This window comes from Bubalus bubalis, chromosome 11 (assembly GCF_019923935.1).
Source record: "Bubalus bubalis isolate 160015118507 breed Murrah chromosome 11, NDDB_SH_1, whole genome shotgun sequence".
Taxonomy (NCBI): Eukaryota; Metazoa; Chordata; class Mammalia; order Artiodactyla; family Bovidae; genus Bubalus; species Bubalus bubalis.
This window is the reverse complement of record NC_059167.1, coordinates 84224385-84245960: the sequence shown is the minus strand read 5'-3', so window position 1 is coordinate 84245960 and position 21576 is coordinate 84224385. Positions and strand designations below refer to the sequence as shown.

The following is a 21576-nucleotide window of genomic DNA, read 5'->3' as shown; positions in this document are numbered from 1 at the left end:
GGAAGGCGGGCAGGCGGGGCTGATGGGCAGCAGTGTGCACCAGGAGGTGCCCCAAGCCACACAGACATGAATCTCGAGTTGGAAATCCCAAGGGTGATTTCTGACTTTTGGGGAGAGGCCTAGAGATGAACTATCATAGGCTCCCTGTGCTCCTATGAAGATTAAGGGCCTCGGAGATCAAGACATGGGTGTGAAAGAACTCACTTAATTCTCCTTAGCACATCACATGAATATTAAATAATGAAGTTCTAAATAAAGTGCATAAATGCATCATACCTTTCCTACATCTTGGGAATGTCTGGCATAGAACAGGCACTCAGCAAATGACAGGCCCCTTCCCTGCTTCTTACAAACTCAGAATCATTCACAACATTCCTCTTCCCAGTAGCCAGGCCACCTTGGGGGTCCCTGGTGTCAGGTGTCAAAGATGAGCTAAAAGGTGTATGTAGTTCATCGTTATCCCACCAGTAACCTGTGTACAGAGGAAAACATTATGAATTCATCTATCAGAGACAAAAATAAGATTTATGTTAGAAGAGAGAAAGTGAAATAAAAGCCGTTCAGTCATGTCTGACTCTTTGTGACCCCATGGACTATACAGTCCATGGAATTCTCCAGGCCAGAATACTGGAGTGGGTAGCCGTTCCCTTCTCCAGGGGATCTTCCCAACCCAGGGATCGAACTGAGGTCTCCTGCATTGCCAGTGGATTCTTTACCAGCTGAGCCGCAGGGAAGCCCTAGAAGAGAGAGGGGTGGCAGTAATGGTTGCACAACTTAATGCACAGAGGCAACTTAATGCCTCTGACTTGTACTCTTAAAAATTACTAAAATGGTAAAGTTTATGTTATGTGTATTTTACCACAATAAAAAAAAAGTTGAGGAAAAAATACTAAGCTCAATTAAAAGATATGCCTAAGGGTGGGAGAGGGAGGGGGAGGAGATGATGGTTTTGCCTGCCTACTCTTATGGAAGCTATTGATTGACGGGCAATAGGAGTATTCTGACCAACGCAGCTGAACTGCTCATCAGATGAGCAGTGTCTGGGTTTTTGAATTCTTCAGAAGACTGTGGAAGTTTAACCAGGATGGAGGTATGAGTGGCTGCCTTTTAGTCCCTCCCTATCAGTTAGGCAAGTCTGCACCATTTCCCTTAGAAGAATCCCTCAGGGTGCTTCCACCCTGTAATGTGCCTGCAAACCCCTGGAAACCTGGTTACAGTGCAGAACCAGAGTCCTCCTGCCAGGAATGTGTCCAGCCATCCAGGTAATAATGGAAAAGATATAAGGGACTGGGTCATGGGCCCCCAGACACACAGACATGTGTGTGCATGCTCAGTCACTCACTCATGTCCGACGACTCTTTGCGACCCATGGACTGTAGCCCGCCAGGCTCCTCTGTCCATGGCATCCTCTAGGCAAGAATACTGGAGTGGGTTGCCATTCCCTTCTCCAGGGGATCTTCCCGACCCAGGGATCAGACTCAGGTCTCCTGCATTGCAGGTGGATTCTGTACCATCTGCGCCACCAGGGAAGCCCCAGCCTCACAGAGAATAGGGATGTGACACACACTGACGTGCCTGGTTCCCAGACCAAGCTCTCCCTTTATTTCGGTCTGCCTCCCAGTTCTCCTCTAGCTGTGGCCTTTGAGGGATGGAAAACCTGCCTTAGTATCAGGCAGCAGTGTCCTGTGAGAGACTTCAACCCTCCTGTCCCAGACCAGGCCAGACTCAGCTACTAGCAGGCGGGCATGTGCCCAAGTTTTCGTGCTCTCCTTCTGCTGCTGACTATACAGTAAGTCCCCTACATAGGAACCTTCAAGTTTCGAGCTTTCAAAGATGCAAACGTGCATGCACATGTTCAGTCGCGTCAGTTAGTTCACGTGTCTGTCATACGTTGCCATGTGGCCCTGCTTTTGTGTGCTCTACTGTACAGCGCCACGTGCAGTACGGTGTCTTTATTTCAAGCCCAGGATGTCCGGAAGCAAGCATAAAAGCAGCGGTGATGTAGCTGGCACTGTATTGTACTTTTCAAGGGCCTGTACCGTGAGATTAAAATATTTTCTTTTGTATGTGTTTGGTTTTTTTGTATTATTTGTGTGAAAGTATTATAAACCTATCACAGTACAGTACTATATAGCTGATTGTGTTAGCTGGGTACCTAGGCTAAGTTTGTTGGACTTATGAACAAATTGGGTGACTCAGTGGTAAAAGAATCTGCCTGCAATGAGGGAGACTTGGAAAACATGGGTTCGATCCCTGGGTCAGGAAGATCCCCTGGAGGAGGAAATAGCAACCCACTCCAATATTCTTACCTGGAAAATCCCATGGACAGAGGAGCCTGGCAGGCTACAGTCCCTAGGGTCAAAAAGAGTCGGACACAACTTAGCTACTAACACATACACTTGGAAAGGAACTCCTTTATATGTAGGGGACTAACTGCATTTTTGAACTTGAAAGCTGAAACAGGTAGAACAGGTAGTCTGACAAGTGTAACTATTAATCACAGTCGTGGGACAGGATATTTGGAGTGAAGACTGTCCCGGGAAACCTGGACGGGGTGCCATACTGATGTCCCATAATGGAGGAGACTGAATGACAAGGGTCAGTGGTTTCCAAGGGAAAGAGATGGTAGGGAAACAGGGGGGTTCTGACCTCCTTCACCTCCTCTGAGAGTGACTTCAGAACCTGTGGGGAGGCCTCCTCTCTAACGTGCCCGTCCTGTCTCACAGTGCTCGGCGGAGTGCGGGGCTGGAGTGCGGACACGCTCAGTGGTGTGCATGACCAACCACGTCAGCAGCCTGCCCCTGGAGGGCTGTGGGAGCAACCGGCCAGCGGAGGCCACCCCGTGTGACAACGGGCCCTGCACGGGCAAGGTGGAGTGGTTTGCAGGCAGCTGGAGTCAGGTGAGTGGCCAGAACCGATGTGTCTCTGTCCCTGGTGAGAAGCAGCGTAGCAGAGGGGTCAGGAAACAGGGCTTGGTGTCTCCTAGGGATGCTAAATTTGAATCTCAGCTGTGCTACCCATGACTCTAGAGAAGCTACTTATGCCTTTGGAGCCTCATTCAGTCAACAGTGCTTATTGAGCACCTACTATGTGCTCTTCTAAACCCTTGGGCTACATCATTGAGCAAAACAAATATCCCTGCCCTCAGGAAGCCTATGGTCCAGCATGGTTTCCTTATCTATACAATGCTGTTTGTGCCAGCACCTGTGAGGTTATTTTTAGAAGTGAAGTGATGTTTACACAGTATGTGATGCAGTGCCTGATGTACAATTACACAATAAATTGTAGCTTCTACTGCTCTTATTGTATTGCTGTTGTTAATAAAGTCAGTTGGGCCTGTACTTGAAAGTCAAAAGCAGAAATGGATATGATCCAGCAATCCCACCTCTGGATGTATACCCAAAGAAAAGAAAATTATTATCTGGGAGGGATACCTGCATCCCCTACCATGTGGGTAACAGCATTATTCACAGTAACCAAAGCATAGAAATAACCTGTGCCTGTCAACAGATGAATGGGTAAAGAATATGTGGTATTTGTTTATAATGGAATATTATTTGGCCTTTAAAAAAAGAAGGAAATCCTGCTGCTTGCAACAACATGGATGGACTTGGAGGGTATTATGCTAAGTGAAATAAACCAGACACACCACTGATACTGCAGTGGTATCACAAGTAGTGGGATCTGAAAAAAAGTTCAATTCAGAGGAAGAGAATAGAGGGATTTCCCTGGTTGTCCAGTGGTTAAGAATCTGCCTTCCAGTGCAAGATATGCAGATTCAGTCCCTGACGAGGAACTAGAATCCCGCATGCCCTGGAGCAGTTAAGCCCATGTGCCATAACTAGATAGCCCTCGTGCCACAACAGAGACACAGCAAAGCCAAAAACAATAAATACAGATTTTTTGAAAAGAGACAAACAGTAGAATGATGGGGGCTGGGGGTGAGGGGACTAGGAAGAGATCGGTAAAAGAGTTCAGATTTTCAGTTATAAGACGAACAAGTTCTGGCGGGGGAAGCGGTCTAGTGTGTAACAGGGTGTCTGTACTGCAGTAGATAATACTGTACTGTGTAATCGAAATTTACTAAGAGAGTAGAACTTAAGTGTTCTCACATATGCATGTAAAAAAGGTAAATATGTGAGGTGATGGATGCGTTAACTTGATTGTAAGGACAGTTTCACAATGTATATGTATACTATATCATCATGAGCATACTTTTAATGTATTACAATGTTATTTGTCAATTACGTCTCAGTAAAGCTGGGGGAAAGAAGCAGAAGCAGAAGGTTATGTTTGTTCATTATGAAGAACCAAGAACACCAAATACCTCAATAAAGTAACTTAACTGATCAATTAATTTTTCCTTAGAGTTCCAAAATTGCACATGAGCCCCCTACAATCATTCCCTCTTTGCCCGGTTATGATGACCATCAGTATTTTGAGTTCTCAGACCATCTAGGATTTGGCTCCCAGGGCTGGCTTGTTCTCCAAAGAATTTTGGCTGATGATCATGATTTATACATTCTCTGGACCTCCGGCTCCATATAGAATTTTATTTCTTTTAAGTAGCTTTAATAACAGACCCTGAAAAAAATGGACTGCCTTGTCCTTGTAAATTGATACAGCCCCTTTGGAAAGCAATCTGGCAATAAAAGTCAAGAACCATAAAAATGTTCATTTGCTTTAACCCAGTCACCCCACTCCTGAGCATTCATTTTAAGGAAATAATTAACAGGAGGAAAAAAAGGGGTTTTCAACAGAGATGTTCGTGACAACAGGGCAATTAGGGATATTATGGCATATCATAACTCATTAAGGTTAATACAACAACAATAATAATTAAAAGATGTGGAAAGTACAAATAATGGCAAGTGAAAACCAGACTATGTTAAAGTATGGGAACCCTATCTCGACCGCTTCAAAGTATAGCTTTTTATATAAACAACATGAGCAAATGTTTTCTCCTCAAATTCCCTGTAATGTTTTTATAATACAAACTGTAGAATATTAACAAATTCAGAAAAGAAAGAATTCAAGCACTACCAATGCTACCCAAGTCGGTATCAGAATTAGGCATACTTGATAACTGATCCCAGCTCTCTGTCTCCTTAGTTCTCTGACTTGGGGTGGGTAATTTAACCTTTCTGAGCCTGGTTCCTCATCCAGATAGGAGAATAATAATACCACCTTTTTAGAGTTGCTATTGGGTTTTCGTGAGACACTCTAGATAAAAGAGTTGTTGCTTGGGACATGGGGAGTACTTAATAAATATTCGTTTCCTCTTCTCCATGTTTGTTATTTTTTCTGCCAATGTTTCTATCTCATTGTTGGTAGCAAAATATCTAGGATCTAAACCCCAAAGATAATTTAGAAGTGAATGGTATATGGGACGCTAATTACACCAAGTATCTATGGAAACTCTGGGAGAATAGTGGAGGACAGGGAAGCTTGGCATGCTGCAGTCCATGGGGTCACAAAGAGTTAGACATGACTTAGCGACTGAACAAGAGCAATCTATGGAAACTGAGACAATGGGAAGAATCCTGTGTGAAACTGTAGTATCAGACCATGACAGCCTTCACACAGAGCAGATAACCAGTGCAATTCAACTCACGTGTCCACCAGTGTTTGAGGAAGAAGAGAGGGGAGCAGGATTCAGTTCTTTTTCATTTATGGGCCTCCTATTAACTCTAGACCTTCTCAGAGAACAGGCTTCCCCAGTGGCTCAGGTGGTAAAGACCCCCTTGCCAAGGTAGGAGACGCAGAGATGCAGGTTAAATCCCTGGGTCAGGAAGATCCTCTGGAGAAGAAAATGACAACCCGCTCCAGTATTCTTGCCTGGAGAATTCCATGGACAGAGGAGCCTGGTGGGCTATGGTCCAAGTAGTCACAAAAAAGCTGGACATGACTGAGCGTGGGTGCAAGCACTCAGAGAATGAGAATCACATGAATCCTGGTGAAGGCAGCGTTTATTTCTGCTAAGATTAGAAACATGGAATGTATCACCCTGTCATCCAAAGAGTCAGGACCTGATTGATTGTAGACCAGGTTTTGTTCCTGAATTTATAAGACTGTCAGAGCCTGCTGACACCTCCCTGCCCTGGGAATTGGATATTATCCCCGAAGAAAATGAAATAGAGCACGCTTAGTTATTGAAAGTAAGTCTTAAACATTAATTGACTTCAATATATAAAAGGAAATATTCCTTCCAGACCCATGGTTTGAAAGAGAGTTGGCCTCAAATGCCCCACTGGCCTGGTCACAGTGGTTGGTCCAGATTGGACATGTGACTCAAGCTGAGTCAAACTGAGTCCTTCCCTGGGAGTTTTACTGTGGACTTTGGGGAAAAGACTCCCTTGGAAGTTGTGAGCACAGGTGCTAGCAGCGGTCCTTCTGAGGCTTGTGGAGGACCCGTCCCAAGAGAATGAGACTTCTCAGGTTTAGGGACCCTTTTCCTACTCTGGAAATAGAGGAGCCCAACTCTTAGTCATAAGATAGTCCACCAGTCTATTACTCATGCCAGATGATTTCTTTCTTCCTTCCCTGTCAATTCTGGATTTACTTCATCCTGTGTGTGTATGCATGCTCAGCTGTGTCCAACTGTTTGCTACCCCATGGACTGCAGAACACCAGGCTCCTCTGTCTATGGGATGCTCCAGGCAAGAATACTGGAATGGGTTGCCATTCCCTTCTCTAGGGGATCTTCCTGACCCAGGGATAGCACCCGTGTCTCCTGAATTGGCAGGAGGGTTCTTTGCCACTGAGCCACCTTGGAAGCCCTGCTTCACGCTTAGATTGTCTTAGTTCTTGTGGGGCGGGAGAGTCCTCCACAGTCTTTAGCCATTAGGAGCAGGCCTCTTGTCTGCCCCTGTGTCTGGGTCACATTTATTCTCTAACATCTGAACAGACAGCTCCAAAACTAAGAAGCCTTGTAGTTTTCTGTATACCTGTGAAGATGGCAGAAAACAGGCTCAAAGTGGAAATTGCTGATAGAGATGTTTATCATGGGCCGTGTGACTAATCTGTAGTCTGTTAGCTTGGGTTTGAGGGGCTTTTTTTGCTGTGTGGTGACATGGGTTCCCCCCCACCATTCTTTTTATTTCACCATGTGCCTGCATACAGAAGCAAGGCTAATATTAAGAGTTGCAGCTGTAGACATTTTTACAGGTTTTTCATAAAGGCAATAGCTTCTTTAAAGTCTTTAAAAGTATATAGATCACAGCTTATAAAATTTTTTCAATCAAAAGGTAATAAGAGTACACCAAACATGAACAGAAAACATTTTGCAAAGTAATAGATACTAACTAAAATAAGTAATGGGCAGTTACATGCATCATATTTCCATAACCTAATGCAATGAGGCAAGACATGTAATTATCTGACTAGACTCTTTGCAATCACAACCTCAGTGAGCTTTGGCTCCAAGTAAGGAGCCAGGGAGTTGGATTCTGTGGGCAAATCTTCCTGCTGGCTGCCTGTTGGGAGGGGAGGGCTGATCATAAGGGACATTGTCCCAAGTCTGTGGTCTTCTTCTGAGTTTTGTGTATCCCAAAGAATTTTAATGTAGCACTTCACCCACATACATGCAGACTCTGGGAAAAGCATTCATACCCAGCAGTATCCCGCCAAAGGCCAGCAGATAAGCTAAATGTTAGTTCATTGTTTTACAATGAAAGGTGTCAGAGTCTACCAGACAAAACCAAATGACTGGATGGCATGCTCTTCAGGATAACCTATGGGAAACCTGATTTCACTCCCATATTACTGAGGGCATCAGGATCTCAGCCACCAGCATCCTTGAGACCTGAGAGTTCAGGGCAGGTGCTCTCCATGCCAGAAACAGAGCTGTCAGGAAAACTGGGACCTCCCTGAAGCAATGATGGAAAGTTCTGGTAAACCTTCCTCGATGGATGGTATTTCTCATCCCCTTCCTATCACGTGACACCTGTCTTTCTCTGCTGCCTCCTCTAGTGCTCCATCGAGTGTGGGAGCGGGACCCAGCAGAGGGAGGTGATCTGTGTTAGGAAGAACACAGACACTTTTGAAGTGCTGGACCCCTATGAATGTTCCTTTCTGGAGAAACCCCCCAGCCAGCAACCCTGCCACCTCAAGCCCTGTGGGGCCAAATGGTTTCACACAGAATGGAGCATGGTAAGTCTTGGTGCTCTCATCTGCTTCCCCCTACCCCTCATGGCTGGCCCATCTACTGGGTGCCAGGCACTGGGCTCAGCCCAGATTCCCTGCACAATCTGCTGTCCTTGGTCACAGCCAGGGTGCCCTGAACTCAGCCTGCTTGGTGGGAAGGAGGGAGCCTGAGGCTGGGATGAGCTTGACTTCCAAACTATGGAGGCCATAAAATGGTGACTCAAATTTTCATGGGCCTAAGAATCAGCTGGGATCTTGTTTGCAAAGACTGATTCTGGGTCCAACTTGGCCAAGAAATTTGCTTCTTAGGATTAGGTTTGTGTTGGCCATGGTCCTTGAGAAAGCAAGAGCAGACCACTATTTTCTTCTGCCATTTGGTTTGGAGAGTCTAGAAAGGACCAAACTCACCAGGCCACATCAAAGGCCACAAACTCCTAAGACATCTGAAGGGAATAGCCCTGATGTCCCTTAACAGGTAAATGAATGAACAGAGGTTTGTCCAAACAATGGGGTGCCACTCAGCAACAGGAACCAAAGAATTGATACTGCCTATGACATGGAAGAACTTCAAATGTATTTTGCTAAATGGAAGAAAGACTCCCCTCCCCCCACAAAGCTGCTGCTGCTACTGCTGCTAAGTTGCTTCAGTCGTGTCCGACTCTGTGCGACCCCATAGATGGCAGCCCACCAGGCTCCACCGTCCCTGGGATTCTCCAGGCAAGAACACTGGAGTGGGTTGCCATTTCCTTCTCCCCCCACAAAGCTACACAGTGTATAATACTGTCTATGTAATATTCTTCAAAAGGAAAAACTATCAGAACAGAGACCAGACCAGTGATTGCCAGAGGATGGAGTGGGACAAATCTCACTACAAAGGGACAACACAAAGGAATTTGTTCTGTGTGATGAAAGTTCTGTCTTGTTTGCAGAGGGAGATACATGATTCTCTGAATTTGTCGAAACTCAGAACTGTGCGCCACAGAAAATGAATTTTTCCGCATGTAAATTTAAAAATAAATAAATAAGTGGGGACTCCCCTGGTGGTCCAATGGCTAAGACTCCACACTCCCAACACAGGGGGCTTGGGTTCGATTCCTGGTTGGGAAAGTAGGATCCCGCAACTAAAGATCAGCAACTAAAGAAGCCATATATTACAACTAAAAAAGATCCCAAATTCCGCAACAAAGATTACACGTGCTGCAACTAAGACCCAGACCATCCAAATAAGTAAATAAATATTTTTTAAATAAATAAGTCAATTGAAGCAAATATAAAATATATTGATACTGTAGTAGCAAAGACAGTGACAGAAGCTAGACATTTTTAAAATTCACTTTGTTTTATAAATTTGCATTTGGAATAAAGTAAATATTTTATATAATTATAAAACAAAATTATTCTTTTAAAAAAGAAATCCCTAAAAATGGAAAATGAATGGAACAAATTAGCCTTAATATGTACGCAGTTGGTGGCATCAACTCTCTTGCCTGTGGCTCTAAATCACAGTAATCTGACTGTCTATACCTAAGGACAAAAAGAACTGCAGAAAAATGTTTACATTGTTTGCAATAATCACATTTTTAGTGATGGCTGTTGTCCTGTGTTCTGAGATGGTTGGGTGTATAACAGGTGATAAAGTAAATGAATAATCTACTTCCCAGTACTCTGATCATATATGTAATAGTAGATATGATGCTATAGCTCTGTTATCCCCAGTTGCCTTAAGAAACAGGATTCTCAGCTTAGGAGAAAGAAGATAACAGACAAAATAGAAGAGATTTAAGCGAAAATCCTGCTGTCCTGAATTTGACTTAGAAATATCAGTTTGAACTCACAAATTAATTTATCTTAAAAAAAATATTCTCTGTTTTATCCACTGAAAGATCCTGGATACAGTGACCAACCCAGTAGCAGAGGCCATGCCTATCAGCTGGAATATGGTTTCAAAATGCCACTCTCTGGGACATCCCTGGTGGTCTAGTGGTTAAGATGCTGCGCTTCCAGTGAAGGAGGCCTGGGTTTGATCCCTGGTCGGGGAACTAAGATCCCACATGCCAAGCAGTGAGACCAAAAAATAAATAAATAAAATGACACCAAAATACCATTCTCCACTAAAAGGAGCCAAAGAAAAATGTCTGATTCCAGGTCTGAGAATGTATAGGTATAAATTAAATCAGGATGACTTTTTATACCAGGCAGCAAGGAGGTTCTTAAAGATGAGTTCATGTCTAAAGAGCTCAAGAACCAACTCTGAGGCCTGGATAGCCACTGATGGGGCATCAGTGAGCATCAGTAAAAATCATAACTGCCATGCACTGAATGAAATCCATCCATCTATAATCCATCCATCTATAAGTTTAAATCCATCCATCTATAATAAATTTAAATCCATCCATGTATAATAAGTTTACAATGATTAAAAAACTAACAAGAGGATTCACCATTGTAGAATGTTAGAGGAACCAACTCATTATTCTGAAAACTGATAAATAAAGGAAAATAACCAAACATTTGCCCTGTCTTTCCTAAACAAGGCATCCCACTGGGTAACCAGAGTAAACATAAATGAAGGAGTGGGAATGCTTTAGATTCTCAGCTTGTAAAAGAAGAAGTGGTATTAGGATATTATCACCATTTTTCAACCCCAGATGAACTAATGGATCTGCTCTTGAGTGAGTGTTGACCTCCTCCAAAGAGAGACAACTAAACACATCCTATGAAGTGGTCTCACCACACACACACACACACACACACACACACACACACACACATCAAACCTGCACCTGATAAGGTTGAATAGATTGGAGCCAACATCCTATCTGTGGGAAATGTGGAAGACAGAGGAACATGTCAGCCTCTATCACGGGGGATGCCCTCAGCAAAGTCTTAAACTGTGGGAAACTCTTCAGGACAGGTGATTCCATTCCCCCAACAACTCAAGTACAAGGGGAAAAACACAGGGGAGGGAACCCATGGCTTAAAAGGCCTATCAACCAACTGCAATGTAGAGACCTGATGTGGACCCTGATCCCCACATCCCCAAAAAATCTCTATTTTAGAAAGTTGACATGTCAGTAACAGGGTTTGAAAATTGTAGCTGGACTTTTAAACTACAAAATAAAGCAAGAAAACCTAAAATAAAATTGAGATTTACAAGCAAAATGAAATATATGTTTGAAGAGAAGAAACTATTGTCGATTTCTAGGTGTAATAATGGTATTGTGGTAATTTTTTAAGAAGCTTGGTTGTTTAGTGCTACAAACTGAAATATTACAGAAGAAGTAATATGATGTCTAGATCTGCTTCAAAGTAATTTGAGACATCATCCTGGAGGGTACAGACGGGATGTGGCTAGCCATGAGTAGATGCCCATTGAGGTTGATTAGTAGGTGCAGGGGAGTTTGTTTTAATATTGTCTCCTTTGATAGATGTCAGAATTTTCCAAAATCTGCCTTCTTCAGTGTGCTGAGCAAATGGGCTGCCAAGAAGTCTAACTTTCTTCCTTTCCCCTCACAGTGTTCCAAGACCTGTCAGGGTGGCTTCCGCGTCCGGGAAGTCCGTTGTCTGGCAGATGACATGACCCTAAGTAATCTCTGTGACCCTCAGTTGAAACCAGAAGAAAAAGAATCTTGTAACCCTCAGGACTGTGTCCCTGAAGTTGGTAAGTAGGGAATCGTACCTTGCAGTAAAAGATTCATCTTTCTTCATCTCCATCAAATTCTCTGGTGTCAAAATGCCAGATACATCTAGGTCTCACTGTGACTGTGTGCAAAGTCATGGAGTTCAGAGGGGGTCAGCCTCCTTCAGGTGTAAATTTCATAATTTAAGGTAGCTGTTGATAGCACAGATGGCAAGCAAAGAGAAACTTGCATGGGAATTGATTAAAATGGCAATGCATTCAGAGATATGGTTCCAGCATCCTTAAGGTCAGAGTAAACAGATTTCAGCTGCCTGTTTAAAGAAGAAAAAATATATATATAAACTTGTTCTCAGCCCACACTCACACCTTCCAATGGTAACAAACAGTGGAACTGGGATGGATAGCCACACCGTCTGCCCTTTCTCATTCCCTAAGTCTAGGCTGCTGCTTGTGCTCAAAGTCTTTTCCATTCTCCTCTGCTGCAGATGAAAACTGCAAGGACCGGTACTACAACTGCAACGTGGTGGTCCAGGCCAGGCTCTGCGTCTACAACTACTACAAGACCGCCTGCTGCGCCTCCTGCACACGCGTGGCCCACAGGCACTCGGGCTTCCCAGGGAGCAGATAACATCCCACTCCACATCCGTGGGCAGGTCAGGGAGTCTGCGAGCGGTGGGACCGGCTGGCTGCTGCCTACTGGGGGCTCCCTGGCCTGTGGAGCTGCCAGTCAAGTTAGTCTGCACCCTGCCTTCGTAAAGTGTACACACGGTGCCCAAGAGCAAGGCCACGGTTGTCCTTTGAGCATCACCATGAACTGATGACCCCTCCTCCAGAAGCCTGGCCCCTGCGCTCTCTGCAGACCAAGCGGTGGGGAGTGCCTTCAGCTCTCAGCTGACTCCGTCCTGGCACTTTCTAAGTCAGCAGCCAGGCCCTGTCTGGGCGCTGCCTCATCCCTGGCGCTGCAGGTCTTTCCAATATCAGCACCCTAGGAAGAGTCAGAGGAGGCAGCACCCCCACCCCAGGGCCCCCCTAAGGCTTGCTAAGATGCCTGCATTCCTTTGTTACCTCAGCCCGGCTGTGCCTATTTTCATGCTCAAAGGCTGTTTTCCTGCCTTATGACACAAATATCTCTTGCCAGTTTAGTGCTTTATTGTTTGGAAGGTATAGTCAGAGATATTAGCTCATTATGGCTCATGGAGCCCCAGAATGAGAGGCAGGGAATGAATCATGGTCCCTATTTTACTGACAAGAAAACAGACTCAGCTTAGGTAACTGACCTGCCAGGTATGAGGTCACGGGCTGGCCCATGTAGTCAGTCCCAACCCCTGTGGTCTGACCACAAAACCCTCACCCCGAGGCCTGGCTGGAAGTCTTAGGTCTGCAGAATGTGGCTTCCTTTCATACCAAGAGGCTCAGAAGTTTCCCATTCAGCAAACAAAGCCCAGACCTTTGAATTCTTTCCTCTGGCCCTGCACTCATATGTTTCAGGAGTCTCTTTCTTTTTTCCCTTCCCCCAAAAATCACAGGTCCTGGTGACAGGACTCTGCATAGGTTCTTGAACCCCATCCTTAATAGAACTAGCCCATGAGATAAGAAAGCCTTCGGGGTAGCAAGGTGATTGTCTTAAATTACTATTCTCCCCAGTGGGACACACCACCCATGGAATCCTACATCAAGGTCGCTTTTTTGTCACCCAGAGCAGATTTCCAGCATGCACAGCTCCATAGCCCCCTGGGCTCTTGCCTCTTCCTCAGCCATCTCTCCTGGGTCTTCACCACACATCGCCCAGAGGAAAGTCTAACCAACCTATCCCAGTAAGAATCCTATGTTTATATTAGAAAGAGTCTCCCTTGGGTCTTTCTGCTTTGATTTGTGGATTTCTCTTTGCCCTCTGCCCACTCCCCCCCACACACCTTGCCCCATGACTCACAACCCATATCTCCCCTCCAAGGTATGAACACTAAGATCTTTATTAATGCAACCAGCCTAGGAAAAGGGGCTGTGAACTCCTCCACAATGACCACAGCAGTAGGGTCCTTCTTGATTCACTTCACATAACTCTGTAGTTCCCAAGGCCTCAAGCTGGAAAGAGAATGCAGTGCATATGGAAGATGAGCCATCTGAAAAAACTCAGTGAAGAAAAAGAAGGGGGGAAATATATATATATATGTACATTCTTATACCCACTAAGAAAAATAATCAGGCTGAACAAATTGAAAGCATAAAGAAAATTTGTCTTATTTAGTACTATGGTCCTGGGACTATTTCCCATTCAAAGCAAGTGTTTGCTTTGAAATTTATAGCAACTGAGTTTCTCCCACGAGCCCTTTAACCCAAAAATCTGCTAATTTGATGATGATGTGCTTTTGGAAGCAGTATTACAAGCTCAGTCTGACACACTCCATCATGCTCCCATTACCCTTGGGCTTTCAGAAATTCTATTTGGCCTTACTATAAGTGTCCTTCTCTTTCTGGAAAGCCCCAGTCACCATTTTCCAAAAGTACACCCATCTCTCCTGATCCTTATATAACTTGTGCAATAAGCAACAGAGCAGAGGCCCAGATTCCTGTGCCCACCAATCAAAAGCAGACCAGAGAGGCCAAGCACATGGCTGGTTCCTAGCCAGCATTCACTCTCTCTGTTTCATCACTTGCTTTTGCTTCTTATCCCAGGGGAGGGTACCCTTTTTGCAGCTGTGCTCTGATCTTCCTGAACAAGCCAGTCCTTTGGAGGATTCCTTGGAGGAGGCTTTCTTTACATGCTGGAGGGCAGAGCAAGATCAATGGGTGGAAGAGCAGAAAGGCTGATTTCAGCTTAAATGAAGGGAAAACCCAGGTTTCCCAACACAGCAGAGGTATGGCTGCCATATGAGTGAGTTCACCAGCCTAAAAGAGCTTTCTCCACCAAGTGGGAGGTGAACATCCCAGGTCCTTCCAAAATAAAGTCCCACCTTTGGATTTCAAAACAAAATCAAAACTATAGAAGTACAATGTGGGGAGCAGTTAAGAGTTTCAATTGGCTGAGCTCAATGTGGGTCAAGAAAGTGGGATGAAACTACCGCCCCCCCAAAAAAATACACACAAAAATACCCAAAACAAACAAAAAGCCACAGAGCATTCAGGCATAAGGAGAAAACATTTGGTGAACCCTATTTGTGATTGCTGTAAACTTTAAGAAGAATACTGATAACATATAACATTCAGATGAGCATGCCTGATCCTGCGGAGGGGTGCAGACTGAGAAGCAGTGCAAGGAGTTCATGAGGAGAGATTTGGGAAGCGCCAGGGGAGCCATCCTGGGAGGTGAACGTTGCAGGGAGGAAGATTTTAGCTCTTGCAGGAGAACCTCCTTTCTGCGCATGAGCAACTTCAGAAGGTTGAGGGCTCCATGGTAGCTACTGCTGACTGACCCATTCCTGGAGGTCTCAGCAGAGTCTTAATGGCCCTCTGTCATGGATGCTGAAGGGGGTGGGAGGGATCCGAGCACCTAGCTGGGGCAACAGGACTTTTAAGATTCCTTCCAGTCTGGACTTTGGTGACTCTGTAAGTAGAACAGCTTCAAGTGATTCACCTGGTCTGGGATGGCAAGTACACAGCACATGTACTTTCTGTTGCTGACTACCATTCTCATCCCAGTGTTGCACTCCTCCCAAGAGCTGAATGTGACCTCAGAGAACCACTAGCCAATTGATCAGAGCTGCCCTATCTGGTCCTGCTTTGAGAATGAGTAATCAAACATCCTGATAGCTAGTTCCCTGCCTGGGGTCACACACCTTGATGGAGGAAGTGCCTCGACTAGACAAGAAAGTGAAGTGAAAGTGAAGTCGCTCAGTCGTGTCCGACTCTTAGCGACCCCATAGACTGTAGCCTACCAGGCTCCTCTGTCCATGGGATTTTCCAGACAATAGTACTGGAGTGGATTGCCATTTCCTTCTCCAGGGGATCTTCCCGACCCAGGGCTCGAACCCGGGTCTTCCTCATTGTAGACAGACGCTTTACCGTCTGAGCCACCAGGGAGGACCCTCTAAATACCATCTCCGTCTCAATTCATTTTGCTTTCCTGCATCTTTGCTGGAGGTACATCATTCTCTCCACCCTGCACCACACTCCTGGTTCTTTCTCTTCAGTGGCTGACAGTGGGAGACAACCGTCGTGCCGAGGAAAAGTGACCCCATGGGGTGGGACCCTCCAGACGGCTTTCTCAGCGTCTTCCAGACGTTGAGCCCTTTGCTTCGGTGAGAAGAAAGCCGTTCTGTTACATAAACTTGATTTCCACCTGCCTTGACCCCCAGACCCCCACCATTCAGTTTGACGGAAGGATATACTTTGTTATAACTTATTATTTTGTTCTTTGTAAATACAAGATGTTTATAGGAAATGTGTATTCTGAACTCGACCCGCGGAATGAGTCACTACACCAAAATAGTTCTATTATTTAGAATATGTTAATTTTAAAGGGACCTAATAGGTATTTATTTACATATTCGATCCACATTTATGTAAAATTATTTGATCCTACTAACCCAGCTTCCCCAGAAAGTTGCTGCACATGGCATCTTATTCTAAGTCCATGGTTACACTTAAGTATACTGATTAGCCAAGTTCCTTGGGTTTTAAGATGAAATAGAAATTACTCTATTTTTTGACTCATTCAGGGTTTTTTTACCCCTGGGATTGTACCTGAAAACAGGTCTGTCTGGATTGCCACCTTTCCACCTTAAATATCATATTTGCTCATATAATCTGCCCTCTCCTCACCCTCAAATATTTGGAGAAGGAAATATGGGGGTCTTTTCCAACCCTTCTCTTTGTCTTGCCTCATTCTTCAGAATCACCAGCAGTTAGTGGCTCAGGGGGCTGACTTGGAGCTGGGAAGGGGGCAGGGTCCCCTGGCAGGGGCAAGGAGGGGTATATAGGACCTGATGCACTCACTGCTCTGACCACACCTCCAGGGTTCCTGCTGGTGACTGCTGAGGGGGGCTCTGGGTGGTCAACTCCACAGCCAGGAGCATGGAACCCACAGAATACTCCAACAACCCCATGTCACCCTTGGGTGTCAATTATTGCATAAAGAGGTGGCGGGTAGAAGGCAAATTATATGAGTAAATAGTCTGCTTTCTCTTCAGCAAAAATGACAACTATTTTTGTGTATGACTAATTTATTTTTATTATTGTAAAAATACAATAAACTGGTGTTAAAAATCAGCTTTGTTAACACGTCTGTGCTTTCTCGGGCTTTATTCCATGTCTACTCACATCACACTGCTGCTGCTGCTGCTGCTGCTAAGTAGCTTCAGTCGTGTCCGACTCTGTGCGACCCATAGATGGCAGCCCACCAGGCTCCCCTTCCCTGAGATTCTCCAGGCAAGAACACTGGAGTGGTTGCCATTTCCTTCTCCAATGCATGAAAGTGAAAAGTGAAAGTGAAGTCGCTCAGTCATGTCCGACTCTTCGCGACCCCATGGACTGCAGCCTACCAGGCTCCTCCGCCCATGGGATTTTCCAGGCAAGAGTACTGGAGTGGGGTGCCATTGCCTTCTCCGACGCACTACACAGCCCTCTAAGGAGAGGAGCCAGACCCTCAGAGGCCGATTGGTCTGTGGGACTTTGGCTTTGGGGGTAGCTGGACCCCTAAGAGGACAGGAAAGATGGGCCTCAGCCTGCTGGCCTATATGAGTCCTCAACCTTGGATGAAGAGCTTAAGATGATAAGTATCCAGGCATGCGCACTTCTTCAGGATTTCTTTTTTTTTTTTTTTTAACAGGATTACATTCAAACAGGCATCTCTTTAATGGCCTGTTTAATGCCTCCTGCATCCCAGGAGGCAGAAAGTGTGGAATCCACCATGCTGATTCATACAACTCCATCTCTCAGCTTTTTAAAATATTTTTTACTTTGTAATATTTTTTTGATTTCTAAGCTTTTATTTTATATTGGAGTATAGCTGATGAACAGTGTTGTGAAAGTTTCATATGCATGAATGCATATGCATGTATCCATTCTCCTTCACACTCCCCTCCCATCCAGGCTGGCACATAACACTGAGCAGAATTTCCTGGGATGTACAGTAGGTCCTTATTGGTTATCCATTTAAAATACAGCAGTGTGTACATTTCTATCCCAGACTTCCTAACTATAGCTTCCCCTCACTCTCCCCTCCTGGCAACCGTAAGTTCGTTCTCTAAGTCTGTGAGTCTGTTTCTATGTTGTGGATAAATTCATTTGGGATTTCCCTGGTGATCTGGAGGGACCACCAGGGAAGTCCCTCCATCTCTCAATTTGAATAGTTTCTTCCAACTCTCCTTGGACTGACTTAGCCTTGGGCTTCAGCTTAGCACAGCGTTTGAAAAGTCTTTCGGGTTATATTGGTGCATAACAACATGGAATATGACTTGGGTCATAAAGCACATTGAAAGTCATCCTGGACAAAGGAATCCCTAGTGGAGGCCCTACAGGCTCTTTCCTTGATGCTGCCCTGCATCATCATTATCAGTAGCGCTCAGAAACTTAATATCATGCCTCAAATCTGCTCCCCATCCCTCCTATTCACCTTTCCAGCCTGGAAAATCTTAATTTACTCTCTTTTATATTTTGGTAACATTCACTTAACAAAATTCACTATATTAATTATTTTAGTATATATGATTTGGGGGCATTTAGTACAGAGCTTTGTGTATCCATTGCTGGAACATTCCCGTTACCCCCAAATTCCATTTATTCTTCAAGTCCCAAATGAGACACCCACTATATGCCAGAGCCCCGTCATCCATGCCATCTTATTACACCTTCACACAGACCTAGGAGGCTGGAATGTTGTCCACTTCTAGAAATGAGAACACTGAGACTCAGAGAGGGTTTTTAGTTGATTTTAAAATTCTGTTTATTTATTTATTTATTTTTGGCTGTGCTGGGCCTTCCTGACTGCTCGGGATTTTCTCTAGTTGCGGGAAGCGAGGACTACTCTCTAGTTGCGATGTCTGGGCTTCTCACTGCGGTGGCTTCTCTTGTTGCAGAGCACAGGCTTTAGGGCCTGCAGGTTTCAGTAGTAGCGGCTCCCAAGCTCTAGAGCACAGGCTCAACGGTTGTGCTGCACGGGCTTAGTTGCTCTGCAGCATGTGGGATCCTCCTGGACCAGAGATCGAACCCACGTCTCCTGCATTGGCAGGTGGATTCTTTACCACTGAGCCACCAGGGAAGCCCCTCAGACAGGTTGTATGTCAGGTAACACTAGGCTCCCCCTGGAGGCCGGCCTGTGTCCCTCCCATCTTCATCTCCCCAGGGCCTGGCATGTCATACAATCTCAGCTTATGTTAGTTTCAGTCTCTTTCTCCGCGTCAATTTCGATCAATGACATCAATTGCCCAAGAGCTAGATGGGGCGCCTGGCTGTTGGTGGGAAATTGAACATTATTTAGTTTGCACAAGCTCAGTATGACAGTATGAGCAGAGGCTGCATTTGAAGATGGACAGCTGCCCCTCAGAGGGAGGCCGCAGGCCCCTCTTCAGGGGTCAGACCCCAGCTGGATCCCTCGGCCTCCAGTCCTGGGAACCACGTGTCACATTAAATCAATTGGCCACCAGGAAAGAGCCCAGAGGATCAGGATGGTGACCAGGATGCGGGAGGGAGGGTCTGGAGGGAAACTGTCTTCAGCCATCTGCAGACGTCTCTAGGGACAGTCGACCATCTACCTCTAGCAGATAAAAAAGAGAAGGGACAGAGAGTCACACTTGGTTCAAAATAACATGTTCCTGTAATAGGCTCAGTGACAATAACTCTCATAAAAAGAGTGATCAGGAACATCTGAGCAGAGGAAAGCTTTGAACATGGCCTGTACTTAAGATGCGTGACTGAGCCTAGTAAAACTTCTTGGGTGTGAAGATGGTGTTTGGTTGGGCAGGATGAATGACGGTCACAAGGTCTGAAATTTACTCTCACTTGGGTCTGTCAGTAAAATTGTGTGTGTGCGCGCGTGTGTGTGTGTGGAGAGAGGGAGAATACACGCAAGGTAAATGCACTTCGGTTAACATTTAGTGTGTAGTGTTCATTATATTATTCTTGCAGAAGAGGTTTGAAATTGTCTAAAATAATAAGTTGGGGAGAATAAAGTACAAAAAGAGGATGGAGGGGGCAGAACTAATGTTGTTGGCAGTGTTTTCAAGTTTGTCCATCACCTGGAGTGCTCATTACACACACCTACTCACACACACACACACACACACACACACACGTGTGCACACACGTGTACCTCCCCAGAGGACAGCACAGCATCTACATGGCAGCCAGTTCTGGGTGACACTTTGTTATCACCCAGGCTGGGAAATCCTAACTTATTGAGCACCTACTAAGTGCCAGGTGTCCTCTAGTCCCTTTTGTATCATTTAACCTTCATGACTGAGCTGGAGGAAGCACAAGCTGGAATCAAGATTGCCGGGAGAAATATCAATAACCTCAGATATGCAGATGACACCACCCTTATGGCAGAAAGTGAAGAGGAACTAAAGAGCCTCTTGATGAAAGTGAAAGAGGAGAGTGAAAAAGTTGGCTTAAAACTCAATACTCAGAAAACTAAGATCATGGCATCCAGTCCCATCACCTCATGGCAAATAGACGGGGAAACAATGGAAGCAGTGACAGACTTTATTTTGGGAGGCTCCAAAATCACTGCAGATGGTGACTGCAGCCATGAAATTAAAAGATGCTTGCTCCTGGGAAGAAAAGCTATGAACAACCTAGACAGCATATTAAAAAGCAGAGACATTACTTTGCCAACAAAAGTCTGTCTAGTCAAAGCTATGGTTTTTCCAATAGTCACGTATGGATATGAGAGTTGGACTATAAAGAAAGCTGAAAAAAAAGAAAAGAAAGCTGAGCACCAAAGAATTGATGCTTTTGAACTGTGGTGTTAGAGAAAACTCTTGAGAATCTCTTGGACTGCAAGGAGATCAAACCAGTCAATGCTAAAGGAAATCAGTCCTGAATATTCATTGGAAGAACTGATGCTGAAGCTGAACTCCAATACTTTGGCCACCTGATGTGAAAAATTAACTCATTAGAAAAGACCCTGATGCTAGGAAAGATTGAAAGTGGGAGGAGAAGGGGATGACAGAGGATGAGATGGTTGGATAGCATCACTGACTCGATGGACATGAGTTTGAGTAAGCTCCGGGAGTTGGTGATGGACAGGGAGGCCTGGTGTGCTGAGGTCCATGGGGTCAGGAAGAGTAGGACACGACTGAGCGACTAAACTGAACTGAAGCTTCATGACAACACTTTCAAAGCAAGCACATCATTTTGTGGCTCTTTTATGGATAAATAAATTGACATGCAAAGAGAATATGGCTGGGGAAACCATGTCTCAGCCAGATGAGGAAATTTTTTGTGATCACACAGGTCCTCAATGGCTGAGGAAGTCGAACCCATGTCTGCCCAGTCTCAATGCCTGTGCTTGTTCCTCTGCACGGCGCTGCCTCTGCACACGAGTGCATAAACCCACGTGCAGGACAAACACTGCCTTGAAAACTAACCGAAGCCAGAACTTACTCCCTGAGCAGGTGGTGTTCGTTCAGCAGATGTCATTGTTGATCACTGTGCCTTCACAAAGATTCCCAGGCTCCAGATGGAGCGGCCCACCACAGTGGACAGCACACATCTGTGACATGTACACACACACATGCAGAGATACAAAGACACACAGACACACACCACTGCCTCCAGGGAGGGTGCTTCAAGGAGCCACCTCTACTTCTGTGTTCTGTTTTTATATGGATCCCAAAAGTGTGTTCTTTGAAGCC

General features: G+C 45.2%; 1 protein-coding gene across 4 annotated transcripts in view; it reads left to right on the top strand.

Moving 5' to 3' along the window:
- THSD4 (thrombospondin type 1 domain containing 4) overlaps positions 1–16990 on the top strand; it is a 668521-nt gene extending 651531 nt beyond the window's left edge. For all 4 annotated transcript variants that reach the window (XM_044925374.2, XM_025296515.3, XM_044925373.2 and 1 more), the window contains 4 exons: positions 2727–2900; positions 7972–8151; positions 11662–11806; positions 12271–16990. In XM_044925374.2, the coding sequence (XP_044781309.2) occupies positions 2727–2900; positions 7972–8151; positions 11662–11806; positions 12271–12413 (642 nt within the window). In that variant the 3' untranslated portion in view covers positions 12414–16990. The remainder of the gene's footprint in view (positions 1–2726; positions 2901–7971; positions 8152–11661; positions 11807–12270) is intronic.
- Positions 16991–21576: the final 4586 nt, after the last annotated feature.